The sequence below is a fragment of the Mauremys mutica genome, chromosome 1 (genome assembly GCF_020497125.1).
Source record: "Mauremys mutica isolate MM-2020 ecotype Southern chromosome 1, ASM2049712v1, whole genome shotgun sequence".
NCBI classification, from domain to species: Eukaryota; Metazoa; Chordata; order Testudines; family Geoemydidae; genus Mauremys; species Mauremys mutica.
This window is the reverse complement of record NC_059072.1, coordinates 366,627,469-366,645,500: the sequence shown is the minus strand read 5'-3', so window position 1 is coordinate 366,645,500 and position 18,032 is coordinate 366,627,469. Positions and strand designations below refer to the sequence as shown.

At 43.3% G+C, this 18,032-nt stretch overlaps 1 protein-coding gene across 1 annotated transcript; it reads left to right on the top strand.

The window, feature by feature from the left end:
* The first annotated feature begins 17,084 nt into the window (after positions 1 to 17,084).
* Positions 17,085 to 18,032, top strand: LOC123366818 (olfactory receptor 52R1-like). The gene has a single exon (XM_045010601.1). It carries the CDS (start codon positions 17,085 to 17,087, stop codon positions 18,030 to 18,032), a length of 948 nt encoding a protein of 315 aa, XP_044866536.1.

Sequence of the window (18,032 nt, the reverse complement as noted above, 5' to 3'; positions counted from 1 at the left end):
TCTGGAACTGGTGAGGATCGTATCTGTATTCAGTTTGATTAGACATAGATTTGCGCATTTTATTTTGCTTGGTGACTTACTTTGTTCTGTCTGTCACTACTTCGAACCACTTAAATCCTACTTTCTGTATTTAATAAAATCGCTTTTTACTTATTAATTAACTCAGAGTATGTATTAATACCCGGGGGAGAAAACAGCTGTACATAGCTCTCTATCAGTATTATAGAGGGTGAACAATTTATGAGTTTATCCTGCATAAGCTTTATACAGGGTAAAACGGATTTATTTGGGTTTAGACCCCATTGGGAGATGGGGATCTGAGTGTTAAAGACAAGCACACTTCTGTTAGCTGCTTTCAGGTAAACCTGCAACTGTGGGGCAAGTAATTCAGACTCTGGGTGTGTGTTGGAGCAGATGGGAGTATCTGGCTCAGCAAGACAGGGTGCTGGGGCCCCGAGCTGGCATGGAAATCAGGGGTAGAGGTAGTCTTGGCACATCAGGTGGCAGCTCCCCAGGGGGGTTCTGTGATTGAACCCATCACAGTGGCGTAGTCGGCAGGATCTATGAACAGCTGATTGCTTTGAGGGACAGCTAGTGATTTTAAGTGAGTTTTAAATGTGGTGCCTGGAGAACAGACAAAGTGGTTACTGGTTTGTTATTTTCTGTTTGCTTATTTCGGGTAAGAGAAGTAGGGGCAGAAGTAGTCTTGGCACATGGGGTGGCAGCTCCCAAGTTTCTGTGATCCAACCCATCACAGAAGAACTGGGACCAAAGACTGCCATTTATCCTGATGGCTATAAGGGTTCCGTGGCATCATATGGAGTAACTCCATTCAAGGAGATGACTGGGAGAGATATGTGTCTCCCAGAACAGTGGTGGGTGGATGGAACACCACGTGACAACCTACAACCCTGCATCCTCATGGACCAATGGATGCAGCAGCTGTTAAAAGCTGTTGCTGACATTCAGAAAATGGGCAAAAGAATGGGTCCAATCCTAAATCCTCAAGAATGGCAGGTAGGAGACATGGTTATGTATCGACAAGTAAAGGAAAGAGCATGTAATCTCAGTCCCATCTTGGCAGGACATGTTAGAATCTGTAACAAGGCCAGTCTCACTGTCTATTAGCTGGAAATTTGGTCAGGAAAGAAAAACATACTGAAGTGGCTTCACTCCTCACAGCTAAAATGAGGGAAGGGAAACCATCCCAGTCAGACTTAGACGAGAGGGATGCCTATTTTTGGTTCCTGGAGGAGGAGAGCGTAATTACTCATGGGAAATGGGAATCCGAAGTAGAAACAGATAGTGACCTGACAATTCCTCGGAGTCAGAAGAGGAGGAGTTAAGTCCAGAGCTGGAGGTAATAGAGGAAGCTCAAGAAGTCCCAGATGAAAATATAAATATAACCCAAGTAATTGTTGAAATTAAAACAGCAGAAAGTGAATTAAATGCAATAAACAAACCCTAGTTGTCATGGGCAAATATTTGGGCCCCAGCACTAGACCCAGATAATCCCAGTGTGGGAGAAACATGATTCAGACATCAGTGAGTCTGAATAAATGTGAGCTTTGAAATGCTTTACCACTCCCTCCTTCTTAAAAGGGGGAGGAGGGAGAGTCTATTTTTGTTTTGTGTGTGGAACGGGCGGAGCAGTCCATAACAGCATTAATGAGGCGGTGCTTGCAAACAAGATGAATGCAATGGGAGCTCATATAAAAGATTTGTTTACACTTATTAAGGTATCATTTAATCAGTTAATCTCTCTGCATTCTTATGTAGCAAATATCTTAGAGGGATGGGGAAAAACCTAAGAGGGAGACCATCACCACCTCTTGCAGGCTGTTGGCACTCTGCAAACTAACACTTCTTTAGCTATGGCATGTATGCAAACGCAAGTATGGATGATTGATGTAGTAAAAGATATTATTCGCGATGGTATGAATGGGGTGCTCCCAATAGAAATCAGAAGCATCATTTGGAAAAATTCCACCCAAACTGAAAGAGAATTACAGGCCTGGTGGAAAATGCTAAATTTCCCCTATCATGAAGAGTCAGAGGAAATCGCGGTCTGTTTTGCTAATGTCCCAAGCAGAAATAAAATGGGTTTCTCCCATTGTGGCTTTAGGCCTCAATATTAATCAGACCGTAATGGAACCCTCCAACCTCAGGATGTATGTTTGGAAATAGCTGAAAGAAAATGTCTTTATGCTATTAAGGCATTTGTAAGTAATAATTCTGTGTTTGTGTATCTGGGGAATCATTGTGTATGTCTTAAAAGTTCGTGTCCTATGCGTCTTGTTAATTTTGTGCATAAAGTAAATCATAAACCTTATAAGAATAGATGTTTTTATTATATTGTTGCAATTAGGGGATGTGATTTTGAATTTAATGTACCTGAATTTAAGTGTTAAAAGTGTTGTATATTTTAAAAGTGTTGTATATTTTATATTTTTTTTTTGTAAAATCTGTGCCCCTTGGAATGAATTTAACTGCTTTACAAATATTTCTTGTACACTCTGATTTACAGAACTAGCTATCCACTGAAAAACAGGAAGGGCGCAGAGTCATGGTTACCGTGCATCCCAATGCCAATGAAATTAAATGGGTATTTGCAAGAATTGGCCAGGACCTGTCACACCACTGGTGGGAAGTGTTATTGGGATGGTCCCCCACTGGCACAGGCATCCTGAATTTAGCCCTACACCCATCATAGCAATCTTGGGGTACCAAATAGTAGTGGTTTTTGTTACCAGCCTAATGACATGCTGGACCGGGCGCAAAATCTGGCAATTACAAGTCCCCCAACAGATGAGTCAGTGGTTACTGCCACTGGCACTCAGACCCCCAGGAGGAGAACATATCGAACTTGTCACCCCTCCCTCAAATGAAAGAGTAGGCTAAAATGACCGCTTGTTAGTTGCTATGCTGGTGTGCTAAGTATGGGATGCCAACAAGAAGATCATTTGCTCGGTCTCAGCTGAAAGTCTTGAACTTTCATTGGATCTCAACTCAGGTGCATCCAAGAAAGGTGTAACAGTGATCAAGTAAAGCCCCCCTGATGTGGAAGGTGACCTTTAAGGAGGGGAAACTGTACGGGGAGATTTTGGCAAACCAGTAAAGTTCCTAAACCACTATCGCTTGTTGCTAACAGTAGCCAATTTAGCAGGCCGTACTGAACCACTGTTGTGTGTTGCCGACAGTAGTCAAGTTAGACGGCCATACTGAACCATTCTTGCTAAAAGTAGCCAAGTCAGCAGGTCATAAATTGGTCATGCATGTGGCTAACTTAAGGACACTGCCAGAGAAGCATCAAGTCTTTTTCTTTTTTTTAAACAACTAAAAAAATCATCCAAAGCACAGGACTTGGTGGTGATGGGGGACTTCAACCACCCAGACATCTGTTGGGAAAATAACACAGCAGGGCACCGATTATCCAACAAGTTCTTGGAATATATTGGACACATTTTTTTTACTTCAGAAAATGGAGATGGCTACTAGGAGAGAGGCTGTTCTAGATTTGAATTTGACAAATAGGGAGGAACTGGTTGAGAATTTGAAAGTGGAAGGAAGCTTGGGTGGGAGTGATCATGAAATGGTAGAGTTCATGATTCTAAAGAATGGTAGATGGGAGAACAGCAAAATAAAGACAATGGATTTCAAGAAGGCAGCCTTTAGCAAACTCAGGGAGTTGGTGGTAAGATCCCAAGAGAAGCAAGTCTTAGAGGAAAAGCAATTGCAGACAGTTGGCAGTTTTTCAAAGAGACATTATTAAGGGCACAAGAGTAAAGTATCCAACTGCATAGGAAAGATAGGAAGTATGGGAAGAAACCAACCTGGCTTAACCAGGAGATCTTCAATGATCTAAAAATAAAAAGAGAGTCCTAAAAAAAGTGGAAACTAGGTCAAATTAAAAAAGGATGAATATAAAAATATAGCACAGGTATGTAGGGACACAATTAGAAAGGCCAAGACACAAAAGGACCCTTCGCCGGGTGAGGGAACTCTAGTTATTAGGAAGAGACAGGTAATAGTTGGGGGGATTTAATAATTAGAAACATAAATAGCTGGGTGCGAAGTTTGCCAATCTCTCACGACATCTAAATAGACTTATGTGCTGTGCTGGGGAGGAGCCAGTGGTCACGGTACATTAAGGTATCATTGGCATAATAAAGGATAGAAGAGATGTCCTGGAGGCCAAATTTAGGCTGCTAAGTAAATGATTGGCATCCAGGACTTCCATGGTAGCATTCTCTGAAATGTTCCTGTAACGCCAACAGACCCCGGTCATCAGCGAGTGGGATCAAACCTGGGACTGCTGGAGCTTAGTACATAAGCCTGTACCACAAGAGCTAAAAGCCAACTGCCTCTTAGCTAAGGCCATAGAGCACACTCATAAATCTTCTTTCTATCTTCCTCTCTCTAATTGGTCTCAGTGCCACTGGATGGGGCAGATCATCACACCCACTTCCACTCAGAAGGCCAGTTAGACAAGCAGAGCTGCAGGTTCTCAATGTGTGGATGAGACGATGGTGTAGGGAGGTAGGGTTTAGCTTTATTACGAACTGGAGAAACTTTTGGCAAAGAGGGAGCCTATACAAGAAGGATGGTCTCCACCTAAACCAAAATGGAACCAGATTGCTCGCACTTACACTCAGAAAGATCATAGAGCAGTTTTAACACTAAAGGCTGGGGGAAAGCCGGCAGATGCAGAGGACCATGTGGTTCCGGCAAAGACATCCCTCAGGGGAGGTTCTATTAATGGAGAGTCCCTATGTCCTAGTGAGGAGGAGAGGATAGAAGATGATAAAATACAGCTAGGATCTGATGAGAAACAGTCAAATTAAAAAAAAAGTCTCATCCAATTACATCATGTAATGGCAGACAGTTAAAATGCGACAATTTTCTAAAGTGCTTATATTCCAATGCTACAGGTGTAAATAATATGGGAGAACTAGAGTGTCCCATATTAAATGAGGATTATTTGTATAATAGGCATAACAGAAACTTGGTGGAATGAGGATAATCAATGGGACACAGTAATACCACCGTACAAAATATATCAGAAGGGCAGAATAGGTCATGCTGGTGGGGAGATATTATCGACCACCCGACTATGATGGTGATAGCGACTGTGAAATGCTCAGGGAGATTAGAGAGGATATAAAATTTAAAAAAAAAACCCTCAATAATAATGGTTGATTTCAACCATCTCCATATTGACTGGGTACATGCCACCTCAGGAAGGGATGCAGAGATAAGAACCCACAAGATAAGAGGCAATTGTTGATTTAGTCCAAAGTGGAGCAAAGGATCTGGTCCAAGAGGTGAATATACCTGGACCGCTTGGTAATAGTGACCAGAATATAACTAAATTTAACATCCCTGTGGCAGAGAAAACAGCACAGCAGCCCAGAACTGTAGTGTTTAATTTCAGAAAGGGGGACTTCACAGAACTAAGGACGTTAGTTAAACAGAAATTAAAAGGTACAGTGCCAGAATGAAATCCCTGCAAGCTGCATGGAAAGTTTTTAAAGGGACCATAATAGAGGCTCAAATTAAATGTATCCCCAAATTAAACAACATAGAGAACCCCAAAAGAGCCCCAGTGCCAAAACAACAAAGTAAAAGAAACAGTGAGATGCAAACAGGTGTCCTTTAAAAAGTGGAAGTTAAATCCTGTTGAGAAAAATAAAAAGGAGCATAAACTCTGGCAAATGAAATGTAAAAATATAATTAGGAAGGCCAAAAGAGAATTTGAAGAAAAACTAGCCAAAGTGTCAAAAAGTAACATCAATTATTGTAAGTACATCAGAAGCAGCAAGTCTGCTAAACAACCAGTGGGGCCACTGGATGATCAAGATGTTAAAGGAGCAGTGAAGGGCAATATGGCCATTGTGGAGAAACTAAATGGATTCTTTGCATTGGTCTCCATGATGGAGGACGTGAGGGAGATTCCCAAACCTGAGCCATTCTTTTTAGGTGAAGAATCCTAGAATCATAGGATTGGAAGGTACCACGAGAGGTCTTTGAGTCCATTCCCCTGAACTCACGGCAGGACAAGCACCATCTAGGAACTATCCCAGATTGAGGTTTATTACAAGAGGTTTGGAAACAATTTGATAAACTAAACAACAATAAGTGACCAGGACCAGATAGTATTCAACTAATCATTCTGAAGGAAGCCAAATGTGAAATTGCAGAATTACTAACTGTAGTCTGTAAGTTAAATCAGCTTCTATACCAATTTTTAAAAAGGGCTTCAGAGGTGACACTGGCAATTACAGGACAGTAAGCTTGACTTTAGTACTGGCAAACTGGTTGAAACTATAGTAAAGAACAAAATTGTCAAACTATAGTAAAGAACAAAAAACTATAGTAAAGAACATAAATGAACATAACTTGTTGGGAGAGTCACCATTGTTTTTGTAAAGGGAAATCACGCCTCACCAATCTACTAGAATTTTTTGTGGGGGTCAACAAGCCTGTGGAAAAAGGGAATTCAGTGGATATAGTCTACTCAGATCTTCAGAAAGCCTTTGACAAGGTCCCTCACCAAAGGCTCTTAAGAAAAGGAAGCTGCCATGGGATAAGAGGGAAGGTTCTCTTATGGATTGGCAAATGGTTAAGAGAGAGAAAATAAAAGGTAGGAATAAATGGACAGTTTTCAAAATGGAAAGAGGTAAATAGTGGTGCCCCCAGGGATCTGTACTGGGCCCAGTAGTATTCCATATATTCATAAATGATCTGGAAGAAGGGATAAACAGTGAGGTGGCAAAATTTGCAGATGATATAAAACTACTCCAGGTAGTTAAGACCCAGGCAGACTGCAAACAGTTACAGAACTGGGTGACTGGACAACAAAGTGGCAGATGAAATAAAATGTTGATCAATGCAAATTAATGGGCATTGGAAAACATAATCCCAACTATACTTTTAAAATGATCGGGTGTAAATTGGCTGTTACCACTCAAGAAAGAAAGCTTGGAGTCATTGTAGATAGTTCTATGAAAATGTCCACTCAATGTGCAGTGGCAGTCAAAAAAGTGAACACAATGTTGGGAATAATTAAGGAAGGGAAAATAGTAAGACAGAAAATATTATATTGCCTCTATATAAATCCATGGGATGCCCACATCTTGCATACTGAATGCAGATAGATGTGGTCACCCCATCTCAACAGAGATACATTGGATTTGGAAATGGTAAAGAGAAGGGCAACAGAAATTATTAGGTTTATGGAACAGCTTCTGTATGAGGAAAGAGTAAAATGACTGGCAATTTTTTGCTTCAAAAAGACACGATTAAAGGGGGGATATAAGTGAGGTCTATAAAATCATGACTGGTGTGGAGAAAGTAAATAAGGAACTGTTATTTACTTCTTCTCATAACAGACTAACTAGGGCTCACCAAATGAAATAATGGGCAGCAGGCTGAAAACAAACAAAAGGAAGAATTTCCTCACACAACACACAGTCAACCTGGGGAACTCCTTGCCAGGGGATGTTGTGAAGGCCAAGACTGGAATGGGTTCCCTAGGGAGGTGGTGGAATCTCCTTCCGTAGAGGTTTTTAAGGTCAGGCTTGACAAAGTCCTGGCTGGGATGATTTAGTTGGGGTTGGTCCTGCTTTGAGCATGGGGTTGGACTAGATACCTCCTGAGGTCCCTTCCAGCCCTGATATTCTATGATTCTATGATTCTACTATAACAGGGTTCAAAAAAGAACTAGATACGTCCCTGAAGGGTAAGTACATAAGTGGCTATTAGCCAGGATGGGCAGGGATAGTATTCCTAGCCTCTGTGTGCCAGAAGCTGGGAATGGCAGACAGAATGGATCACTTGATGATTCCCTCTTCTGTTCACTTCTTCTGGGGCACCAGGCTTTGGCGACTTTTGGAAGAGAGGATACTGGGCTAGATGGGCCTTTGCTGTGATCCCGTATGGCCATTCTAATGTTTTTAGATCATTCTGAAAATGCTAGTGACCCATTAGACAGAGGGTAGGAGGCAATTCCTCAGGCTGGTAAGACAGAGAAAGATGCTGTAAAAGAGCTACAGGGAGAAGACATACTTCTGAGATCACAAGTCTCTAAAATAGGTGGGAGGTAGGGGGAGGTCCCAGTGCTGGGAGTGGGGATCAAAGGGAAAGGACAAGGCAGGGTGGATTTTTGCAAGGGTATAACCCTGGGCTTAGGAAGCAGCTCCACAAGGGACTAGCCAAAGGGCAAAGTCCCCTCACCAGACCCTGGCATACCAAGAACCCTAAAAGGACCTTAGATTGAGATCTCTACTGTAGAGGACACTGAAGGGAAAGGAAAACAAGTAATTTGACACAGGTTAAGGTTCAGGGAGGAGTTGAAAGACACAATGGGTATTGAACAAACCAAACTGTCTAAGCAGAAGGCCTGGTATAGTAAAAATATTTGGAAACACCCACCTGTGATAAAAGATTTGGTGTTATTGTTAAATCTCATGATGGAAAGTTTGTTGCTTAGATAAGAACATTCTTATATTTGTTTAAAGAAAAAAAAATGGTCCTGATGGTAATTCCTGTGAGAAGATGTAACGTGCGTGATTGTTGGGAAAAGCTTTTGGACATGCTAGGAATAGTAAACAAGGAGCCCTATGGAGATACAGCTTCTCAGCTAACACCCGTAAACAGGCTCAAAGCTTGTCACAGCAGGGAAACCATAATAAACCTGATCTGTGCTGTGGGAGGGGAAACTGAGGCACACCAACTCATGGCACTCCTGAATATCTGTAATGAATTCTCACCAGTTGGAAAAACACAATGGCTTAACAACACGGTACAGATGCAAAAGAGAGGCTCTCTATAACAACCCAGAGCTTACCCTATTTGTATGCATGTATCATTTTTGTGCCTAAAGTTATGAATATTGACTATGTACCAGTATTCTAAATGTGTTTGCTACTGGTTAACACCCACAAGGTAGTTTACATCCAATCTAGCCAGCACATTGTTGATGAACCATTCAAGGTAATGGCCCTTTAAGAAATATAATAGGCCTTAGAAGAAGCATTTACCACCTGATGGAATTTCCTGTGAACATTCTAGCCCAGATCTGGGTAATGGACCATACTATGAGTCATTGAAGCAGGCAAGGGCATGTGACCAGCTCATGTGACACTGGACTCCATCTTGTGCCTGTACTTTTCCACTAACTGTGCGGGAAGGACTTCCACTTGGAAAAATGATATTACCTCCACGTGTCAAATGCTATGAAATAGAGAAGTGACATAATCACATGGCCTCATTCTCCCCACAGCTCAATGCCTGGAAACACATTAAGAATGAGGACTGAACTGGGGATGTGAACTCAGGTTGAAGGGATTTTTCACTTATGTATGGAAGACTGGTGGACTGTTTGTACCACCAGGGTGACACTGCTTGATTCAAATACTATCTAATGTATCAAACTTAGACTGTGATTGTGTTTATTTTTTAGATAACCAACTTTGATCTGTTCGCTATTACTTAAAATCACTTAAAATCTATCTTTCTCTAGTTAATAAATCTGTTTTATTATTGTCAATAGATCAGCATGGAAACATACAATACACAAAGCTTTTCAAGCCTTTGAAGAGGAGAGAGTTAATTGATTGTTAGCTGCCAGGGAAAAGCATCATACTGCTATAACTACCACAACACTCACAACTGACTTTGTTTGCCCAATCTGTTCATGAGTATGCACTTTACGCTTTGACTACAGAATCTACAAAAAGAGATAGCATGAAATTGTCATTGTCAAATCGATGGAATATATACACACACACGCACATACACACACCTCCCTAATATAGTGTGTTGTTTGAAATATAAAAGAGAAATATGCTAAGGAAATGGTGATGGTGCATTGTCCTCTCCCAATTGAGAGAGAGGGGGAATGGATAATAAAATTAGACTGGTCAGGCTTTTGACCCGGGCAAGACAGAACAGCTATTGGGTCCTTGGAGGGGGAGCTGGGGAGAATTGGATGGAACTTCTCCATTTTTGGCTAGTGAACTCATTCATGTAACTGCAGCTGGGTGTGTTTCTGACTGTATGGCTGTGTAAGTTCAAGACCTGTAGCGGATTGCAGCTTGTCACTGCCTCAGTGTGAGAGGGACCCAGATTGAAACTCCAGAGGGGTCAGAAGTACCCCAATTGGTGGCTTCACCATGGAGAAGTCCATCACCTCCACCCAATGAATAGGCCCTGCTAGAGCATGAGTCCATTTCCTTCTTATTATGCACTCAGTTACTGATGGAGAGAATGTGGTTATGGCAGGGAAGTCAGGATTACTGGATTCTGTCTGGCATTCGCTGTATGACCTTGGCCAAGTAACATCTCCCTGTGCCTCAGTTTACTTATCTGTACAATGAGACTATGCTCATAGTAACTTTCCCTTGCTAGGTCCTTTGAAGATCCTTCAATGGAAGGTGATTCTCAGTATGATGATAGTTATTGATGAGAATTACTAATCTCTGTTCTCTTAGCGACAGCCCCGTGTGTCTGCAGAAAGTGTTCATGTCTCCCCACAGGCACCTTTCTCCAGATCTCTCCGTCTACTATCTATCCATCCATCCTGGGCATTTACAGGGTATCAGACCATTTGGAGATCTAGGCATTGTCCCTAATTTTCTTACAAATCAACTATAATTTTTAAATATCAGTCCTCATCTCCCTTTGGGAAGGTCCCTTAATTACTGTTTACTCCTAAAGGTGGATAAAGAACATAGAAGCACAGAGAGGCTTGTCTCCATCCTGTTTACATTCAGATGCTCACTACTCCCTAGAGGCTGAGTGAACCTCACTGGGATCGCACAGAGCTATATTATATACTGTGTACACCCCTGTGTCAGCTCTCGGCGTGGGATGTTGCTGCAGATGCTGGGGTGAGAGAGGTGTGGAACACAGCTACCGGAGGAGGATTCCCAGGAAAGATACTTCCATCTCAGAATTGCCAGGTACTGCATCTCTTGCTGAGGAGCTGACCTGCCTGACAAACCTATTACAACATGGGAATGATGGGATAGAGAGTAATTTTGTGGTCCTTTATGCTCTGCACAGCCATTAAACGTCTCAGGACCCTGGCCACAGGTGATGAATTTCCTCCAGTACCATGGGCCAAAATATCCCTGTAGGCTGTGCCACCCTCCCCACCCCAGAACTGATGGTCTTCATCCCCAAGGTTGCTGTATTTCAGGATGAAAGCTGTTAGTAGATGTACAATACAAGGACAAATTCTGAGGCCATGCCCCATAGTTTGCTCAGGAACCGCTCAGGTAAAACTCCCCTTGGAGTTGGAACTGAGAAAAGACTCCAGGAGCCAGCTGTGTGTTAATGCACAGATACTGTCACCTTCTTCTCTTGCATTTCAGGGCTATGGCTGCTAACAGGGGGCTGTTACCTGACCTTTATCTACTGGAATACATGAAGGTGCTAGGGCTTCTCACTGACAAAAAATTCTTTATTCATCATGAGAAAGATACATTTTCTCCTAGCTTCATTCGAGAAGTCAGCTGAACTACAACGGCCAATCCATGTGTGAATCCCATTTGACTAAAATCTTTGTTCCAATAATGTTAATGGCAATGAATTCCATGGGCCAAATATGTATTATTTTTACAATTTTATTTTATTAGTGTTATATGTTAAGACTTTCAATGTAATCAAATGTTCCCCTGTTTGTGTGTCGTTAGACACAGTAAATAGAAATGCCTGATCTACTTTCTTTATCGATAGATTCATAGGGACTATTAGAAGGGTTTTGAAGGTCATCCATTCTGATTTCCTGTATAACACAAGCCATTAAATTTCACCCAGTTACTCCTAAATGGAGCCCAGAAAATTGTCTGTGACTAAGTCCTGGTCTATACTTGTGTTTTGCACCACAGAAATCATAGCGCCGTAGGATTAGAAGATACTACATGGGTCACCTGGTCCAGCTAAGGAGCTTTCACAACATCTGAGGTGTCTGTTTCATTGCTATCCGCTTCTTACGGTTAGGCAATGTCTCCTAATATTTAATCTACATCGGCTGTGCTGTTGTTTGAACCCATTGCATATTGTCGTCCCCTCCTGGGAAAGAAAGAACAATCATTCTCCATCTTTTTTATAGCAGTTTTTCAAGTATTTGAAGACCACTAGTGTGTCCTTGCCTAATCTCCATTTTTGCAAACTAAACATACCCAGTTTCTTCAGCCTTTGTTCCCATGGCTTGAATTCCATCCATTGGATCATCTTTGTCTCTCACCTCTGTATCCTTTCCAGTTTATCTACATCCTTCCAATACACTGGTAACCCAAACTGGACACAATAGTCCAGTTGACGTCTAACCAGCATCGAGTAGATTGGTACTTGCACCTGCCATGACTTGCAAGCTATGCCTCTGTGAATACAACCAAAAATTATATTTGCTTTTTTTTTTCCAACAGCAAAAAAATCCACCTCCCTCAGAGATGTAGCGATATCAACCTAACCCCGATGTAGAAAGCATGAGGTTCAGGGAAAAATTCTTCCCTCAACCTAGCTACCACCTCTCAGGTATAAGCAGTGTTCACATTGAAGCTGTACGGCAATGCCCCTGCAGCGTTTTGAGTATCTGTTTTATCCGGAGACGAGGTGTTGGAGAATCCATCAGTTCCCTTTGCAGTTTGTCCCTACGGTTAATTACCCGCAGTGTTAAACATTTGGCTCTTATTTCTGATTGGAATTTGTCTGGCATCAGCTTCCAGCCATTGGGCCTTGCTCTGCCTTTCTCTGCTAGATTTAGGAACCCATTATTACTCATGGTTTTCTCCCCAGGAACGTCTCAGCTTGAAAATTTTTTTGATGAAATAAATTGAGGAAGCTCTCTCTCTCTCTCTCTCTCTCTCTCTCTCTCTCTCTCTCTCTCTCTCTCTCAGGCATTATCTCCAGTCTGCAATCATTTTTTGTGGCTCCTTTCTGCCCCCTTTACAGTTTTTCAATCTCCTTTTTAAAATGTGGACTCTGGGAATTCACACAATCAGTTTTCACCAGTGACATTTGCAGAGATAAAATCCTTTCCCTGCTGCAACTCATCACTCCCCTGTTTATCCATCCAGGGATCGCATCAACCCTTCTGGCCTCGCATCAGGAGCTCACGATGAGTTGGTGTACACAATGACCCCTAAATTCAGATCAATCAGTATGCCTGCCCTGGCCACCTCATTGAAAACATTTTGCGAATCTTTAGGTCACCTGCAAATTTTATCTGCAGGGATTCTCTATTGGCTTCCAGATCATCTATGGAACTATTATGGAATCATAGAATCATAGAATCTCAGGGTTGGAAGGGACCTCAGGAGGTCATCTAGTCCAACCCCCTGCTCAAAGCAGGACCAAACCCAACTAAATCATCCCAGCCAGGGCTTTGTCAAGCCTGACCTTAAAATCCTCTAAGGAAGGAGATTCCACTACCTCCCTAGGTAACCCATTCCAGTTCTTCACCATCCTACTAGTGAAAAAGTTTTTCCTAATATCCAGCCTAAATCTCCCCCTCTGCAACTTGAGACCATTACTCCTTGTTCTGTCATCTTCTACCACTGAGAACAGTCTAGATCCATCCTCTTTGGAACCCCCTTTCAGGTAGTTGAAAGCAGCTATCAAATCCCCCCTCATTCTTCTCTTCTGCAGACTAAACAATCCCAGTTCCCTCAGACTCTCCTCCTAAGTCATGTGCTCCAGCCCCCTAATCATTTTTGTTGCCCTCCGCTGGGCTCTCTCCAATTTATCCACATCCTTCTTGTAGTGTGGGGCCCAAAACTGGACACAGTACTCCAAATGAGGCCTCACCAGTGCTGAGTAGAGGGGAATGATCACATCCCTTGATCTGCTGGAAATGCCCCTAGTTATACAACCCAAAATGCCATTAGCCTTCTTGGCAACAAGGGCACACAGTTGACTCATATTCAGCTTTTCGTCCACCGTAACCCCTAGGTCCTTTTCTGAAGAACTGCTGCCCAGCCATTCGGTCCCTAGTCTGTAGCAGTGCATGGGATTCTTCCGTCCTAAGTGCAGGACTCTGCACTTGTCCTTGTTGAACCTCATCATATTTCTTTTGGCCCAATCCTCTAATTTGTCTAGGTCCCTCTGTATCCTAGCCCTACCCTCCAGCGTATCAACCACTCCTCCCAGTTTAGTGTCATCTGCAAACTTGCTAAGGGTGCAGTTCACACCATCCTCCAGATCGTTAATGAAGATATTGAATAAAACCGGCCCCAGCACCGACCCTTGGGGCACTCCACTTGATACCGGCTGCCAACTAGACATGGAACCATTGATCACTACCCGTTGAGCCCGACCATCTAGCCAGTTTTCTATCCACCTTACCGTCCATTCATCCAGCCCATACTTCTTTAACTTGCTGGCAAGAATACTGTGGGAGACTGTATCAAAAGCTTTGCTAAAGTCCAGAAATAACACATCCACTGCTTTCCCCTCATCCACAGAGCCAGTTATCTCGTCATAGAAGGCAATTAGGTTAGTCAGGCATGACTTGCCCTTGGTGAATCCATGCTGACTGTTCCTGATCACTTTCCCCTCCTTTAAGTGGTTCAGAATTGATTCCTTGAGGACCTGTTCCATGACTTTTCCAGGGACTGAGGTGAGACTGACTGGCCTGTAGTTCCCTGGATCTTCCTTCTTCCCTTTTTTAAAGATGGGCACTACATTAGCTTTTTTCCAGTCATCCGGGACCTCCCCCGATCGCCATGATTTTTCAAAGATAATGGCCAATGGCTCTGCAATCTCATCGACCAACTCCTTTAGCACCCTCGGATGCAGCGCATCCGGCCCCATGGACTTGTGCTCGTCCAGCTTTCCTAAATAGCCCCAAACTACTTCTTTCTCCACAGAGAGCTGGTCACCTCCTCCCCATACCGTGCTGCAGAGTGCAGCTGTCTGGGACCTGACCTTGTCTGTGAAGACAGAGGGAAAAAAAAATCATTGAGTACACTAGCTTTCTCCACATCCTCTGTCACTAGGTTCCCTCCCTCATTCAGCAAGGGGCCCACACTTTCCTTGACTGATCAGCCTAGAACTGATCCCTGCAAGACCCCGCTAGAAACAGCCCCAGTCACTGACAATGGCCAATTGATAACTGCTTTCACACAGTACTGCTCCTTTTTTTCATGCTCTGCTGCTACCTGATTGCAGACTTCTGGTTCTGAACAATGAGATATGTGTGTACTCTGGTGTTCGTAACTTTATGGTTCTACTATAGATGCTGTTTAAAATCCTCCATGACTTCTAAAAGACTGGAACGTATTTCACCCCCGCCTGTGATATGAGCACCTCATATTGCTTCTTTCCAAATGCAAAACAAAAATACTTCTTGAACACATCTACTTTTTCTGAGACATTAATACTTTTCCTTTCTCCCTCTAGAAATTGACCTAAATCTTTCCTAGCATTTCTCTTGTTCTTAATATACTTAATCATCTTCTAAATTCCATTGTGTATTGCTTGCTATCTTTCCCACTGAACTGGTCTGATGGGTTGCCCCCAGGATGCCACCTGCAACTGGGGTACCACTGAACCCCTTCCAACCCACCAACCTGGGCTCCCTCTCACACTGTGGTTCTGTGATAAGTTGCCAAGCTCGCTCTTTTCACCAGCAAACACACAGGTAGGGACCCACCCAGCTGCAGTGCTTACAGGCTGCTGTGATCACCTCTGCATGGGGAGGCTACCGCTAAGGAACTGCCCAGCTGCTCCATCTGGAGTGTAAACCAATATTATATTGTCTTGTGCTGCACAGATCTGCCCCAAGTTATCACTCCCACACACTGGTTTTTGATAAAGCAAAAGCAAATTTATTAACTAGAAAAGATAGATGTTAAGTCATTATAAGCGATATCAAACAGATCAAAGCAGATTACCTAGTAAATAAACAAAAACGCAGCCTAAGCATAATATCTTAAAGAGAGTGGATATAAGTAGCAAATCCACACCCGAATTGCTGATTCAAGCAAGCTGCAGGCACTTAAGGGGCAAACTCCACTTGCTTGCAGCTTACAAACCCCAGGTATTCCTTTCACATGCTAGAAACCTCTTTATCCTAGGTCCAGCCTTTCCTTCCAGTTCAGTCCTAGTTACTCAGGAGTCTCTTTGGGCAGGGAGTCAGTGAAGAACCACAATAATGTTGCTCCCCTCCCTTTAGGACCTTTGTCTCCAAGCTTGGTTCCCAGGCCTTTCAGTGGAAAAACTCAGGTATTCCAAAATGGAGTCCAGTACCAGGTGAGCTAGTCACATGCCCCTATAATGTCATAGCAGCCATTCTGTCCATGACTGACAGCCTCTCCCAGTCTCATAACCTGTCTCATAAAACTCCTTTTGATCTTTTATATCCTTTACAGAAACTGTGTGACCAAAACTGAGCTTGTGTCCAGAGCAGGTTATTCTCCTTCCCATTACTCAGGCATCTGAACATTGTCTTTGTTTTGGCCTGTGTTGTGAATGAGCAGGTGCTTCCATGGAGCTTCTATCAGTGAAGCCCAGATCTTTTCCCTGAGGTTTGTTCTAGTTGTGGTGTTTCCCTGAGCAAATATCTTGACAAAGGTGGGGTTTTTCTTTTGTTTGTTTTTTGTTTTCCCCACTCTCAGATTTTGAGCTACCGGAAGAATAGGGAACTCCGTACATGATGGACTCTCTAGCCTGGCTTTCACTGAATTAAGTGACAATGATGGATAACCAGTATCCACACTCGTGTTTCTTGCTAGTGACTATTAAGGTTTCCCATATCAAGATGTGTAGGAATTATTGATGCATGGAGCACCATGAAACGTGGAATTGGCATTAGTAGGATTAGTGGTTCATATTTCATTTATCTGAATAATTAAAATGCCATTTTCAGAGTGTGATGAGTGAACAATCTGCTTCACTGATGAGAACAGCTACCAGTAGCGTATGTAGTGTCTCATATTCACATTGCCTCTTCATCCAGGCATTTGTACTGAGATCATCACCCTGGACCCTGGGCACATACAAGAAGTTGGGAGAACGTACAGTACACGCAAGAGAAACTGTTCTGCCTCAGGGTTGGACACCTTCTCCCCTACTCCATGTCAGATTCCAATACAACCGACTTCACCAACCCCTCCACCTTCATCCTACTGGGCATTCCTGGTCTGGAGGTAGCCCATGTCTGGATCTCCATCCCCTTCTGCACCATGTATGTCATAGCCATCTTGGGGAACTTCACCATCCTGTTCATCGTGAAGAGGGAGCTGAGTCTCCATGGGCCCATGTACTATTTCCTCTGCATGCTGGCCATCACCGACCTGGTGCTGTCTACGTCCATCATGCCTAAAACACTGAGCATTTTCTGGTTCAATTCCAGGGAGATTGATTTCAGTGCCTGCCTCACCCAGATGTACTTCCTTCACTGCTTCTCAGTGATGGAGTCTGGGATCTTCGTCGCCATGGCTTTTGATCGCTATGTGGCCATCTGCCATCCCCTGAGACATTCCACCATCCTGACAAACCCTGTGGTGGCCAAGATCTTTCTGGCCGTGGTGCTGCGCGGTGGCACCTTTGTACTGCCTTATCTTCTCCTGGCAAGGCGGTGGCCATATTGCAGTAACAAAATCATCTCCCACACTCACTGTGAGCACATGGCTGTGGTGAAGCTGGCCTGTGCCGACACCCACCTCAGTAGTTACTACGGCCTCTTTGTGCTATTCTCTGTGATTGGTCTGGATGTGTTTTTTATCACTGTGTCCTATACCCAGATCCTCAGAGCAATCTTCAGCCTCCCCACAAAGGACGCCCAGTTGAAGACTTTGGGGACCTGCAGCTCCCACTTCTGTGCCATCTTAGCCTTTTACATCTCAGCTCTCTTCTCCTCCCTCACGTACCGGTTTGGGCATAATGTGGACCAGCATTTCCATGTTCTCATTGCCAATGTGTACCTCTTGGTACCCCCCATGCTAAACCCCATTATTTATGGGGTTAGGACCAAACAGATCTGGGACAGGCTGCTCCGGCTCTTTACTCATAAAGGAACCTAA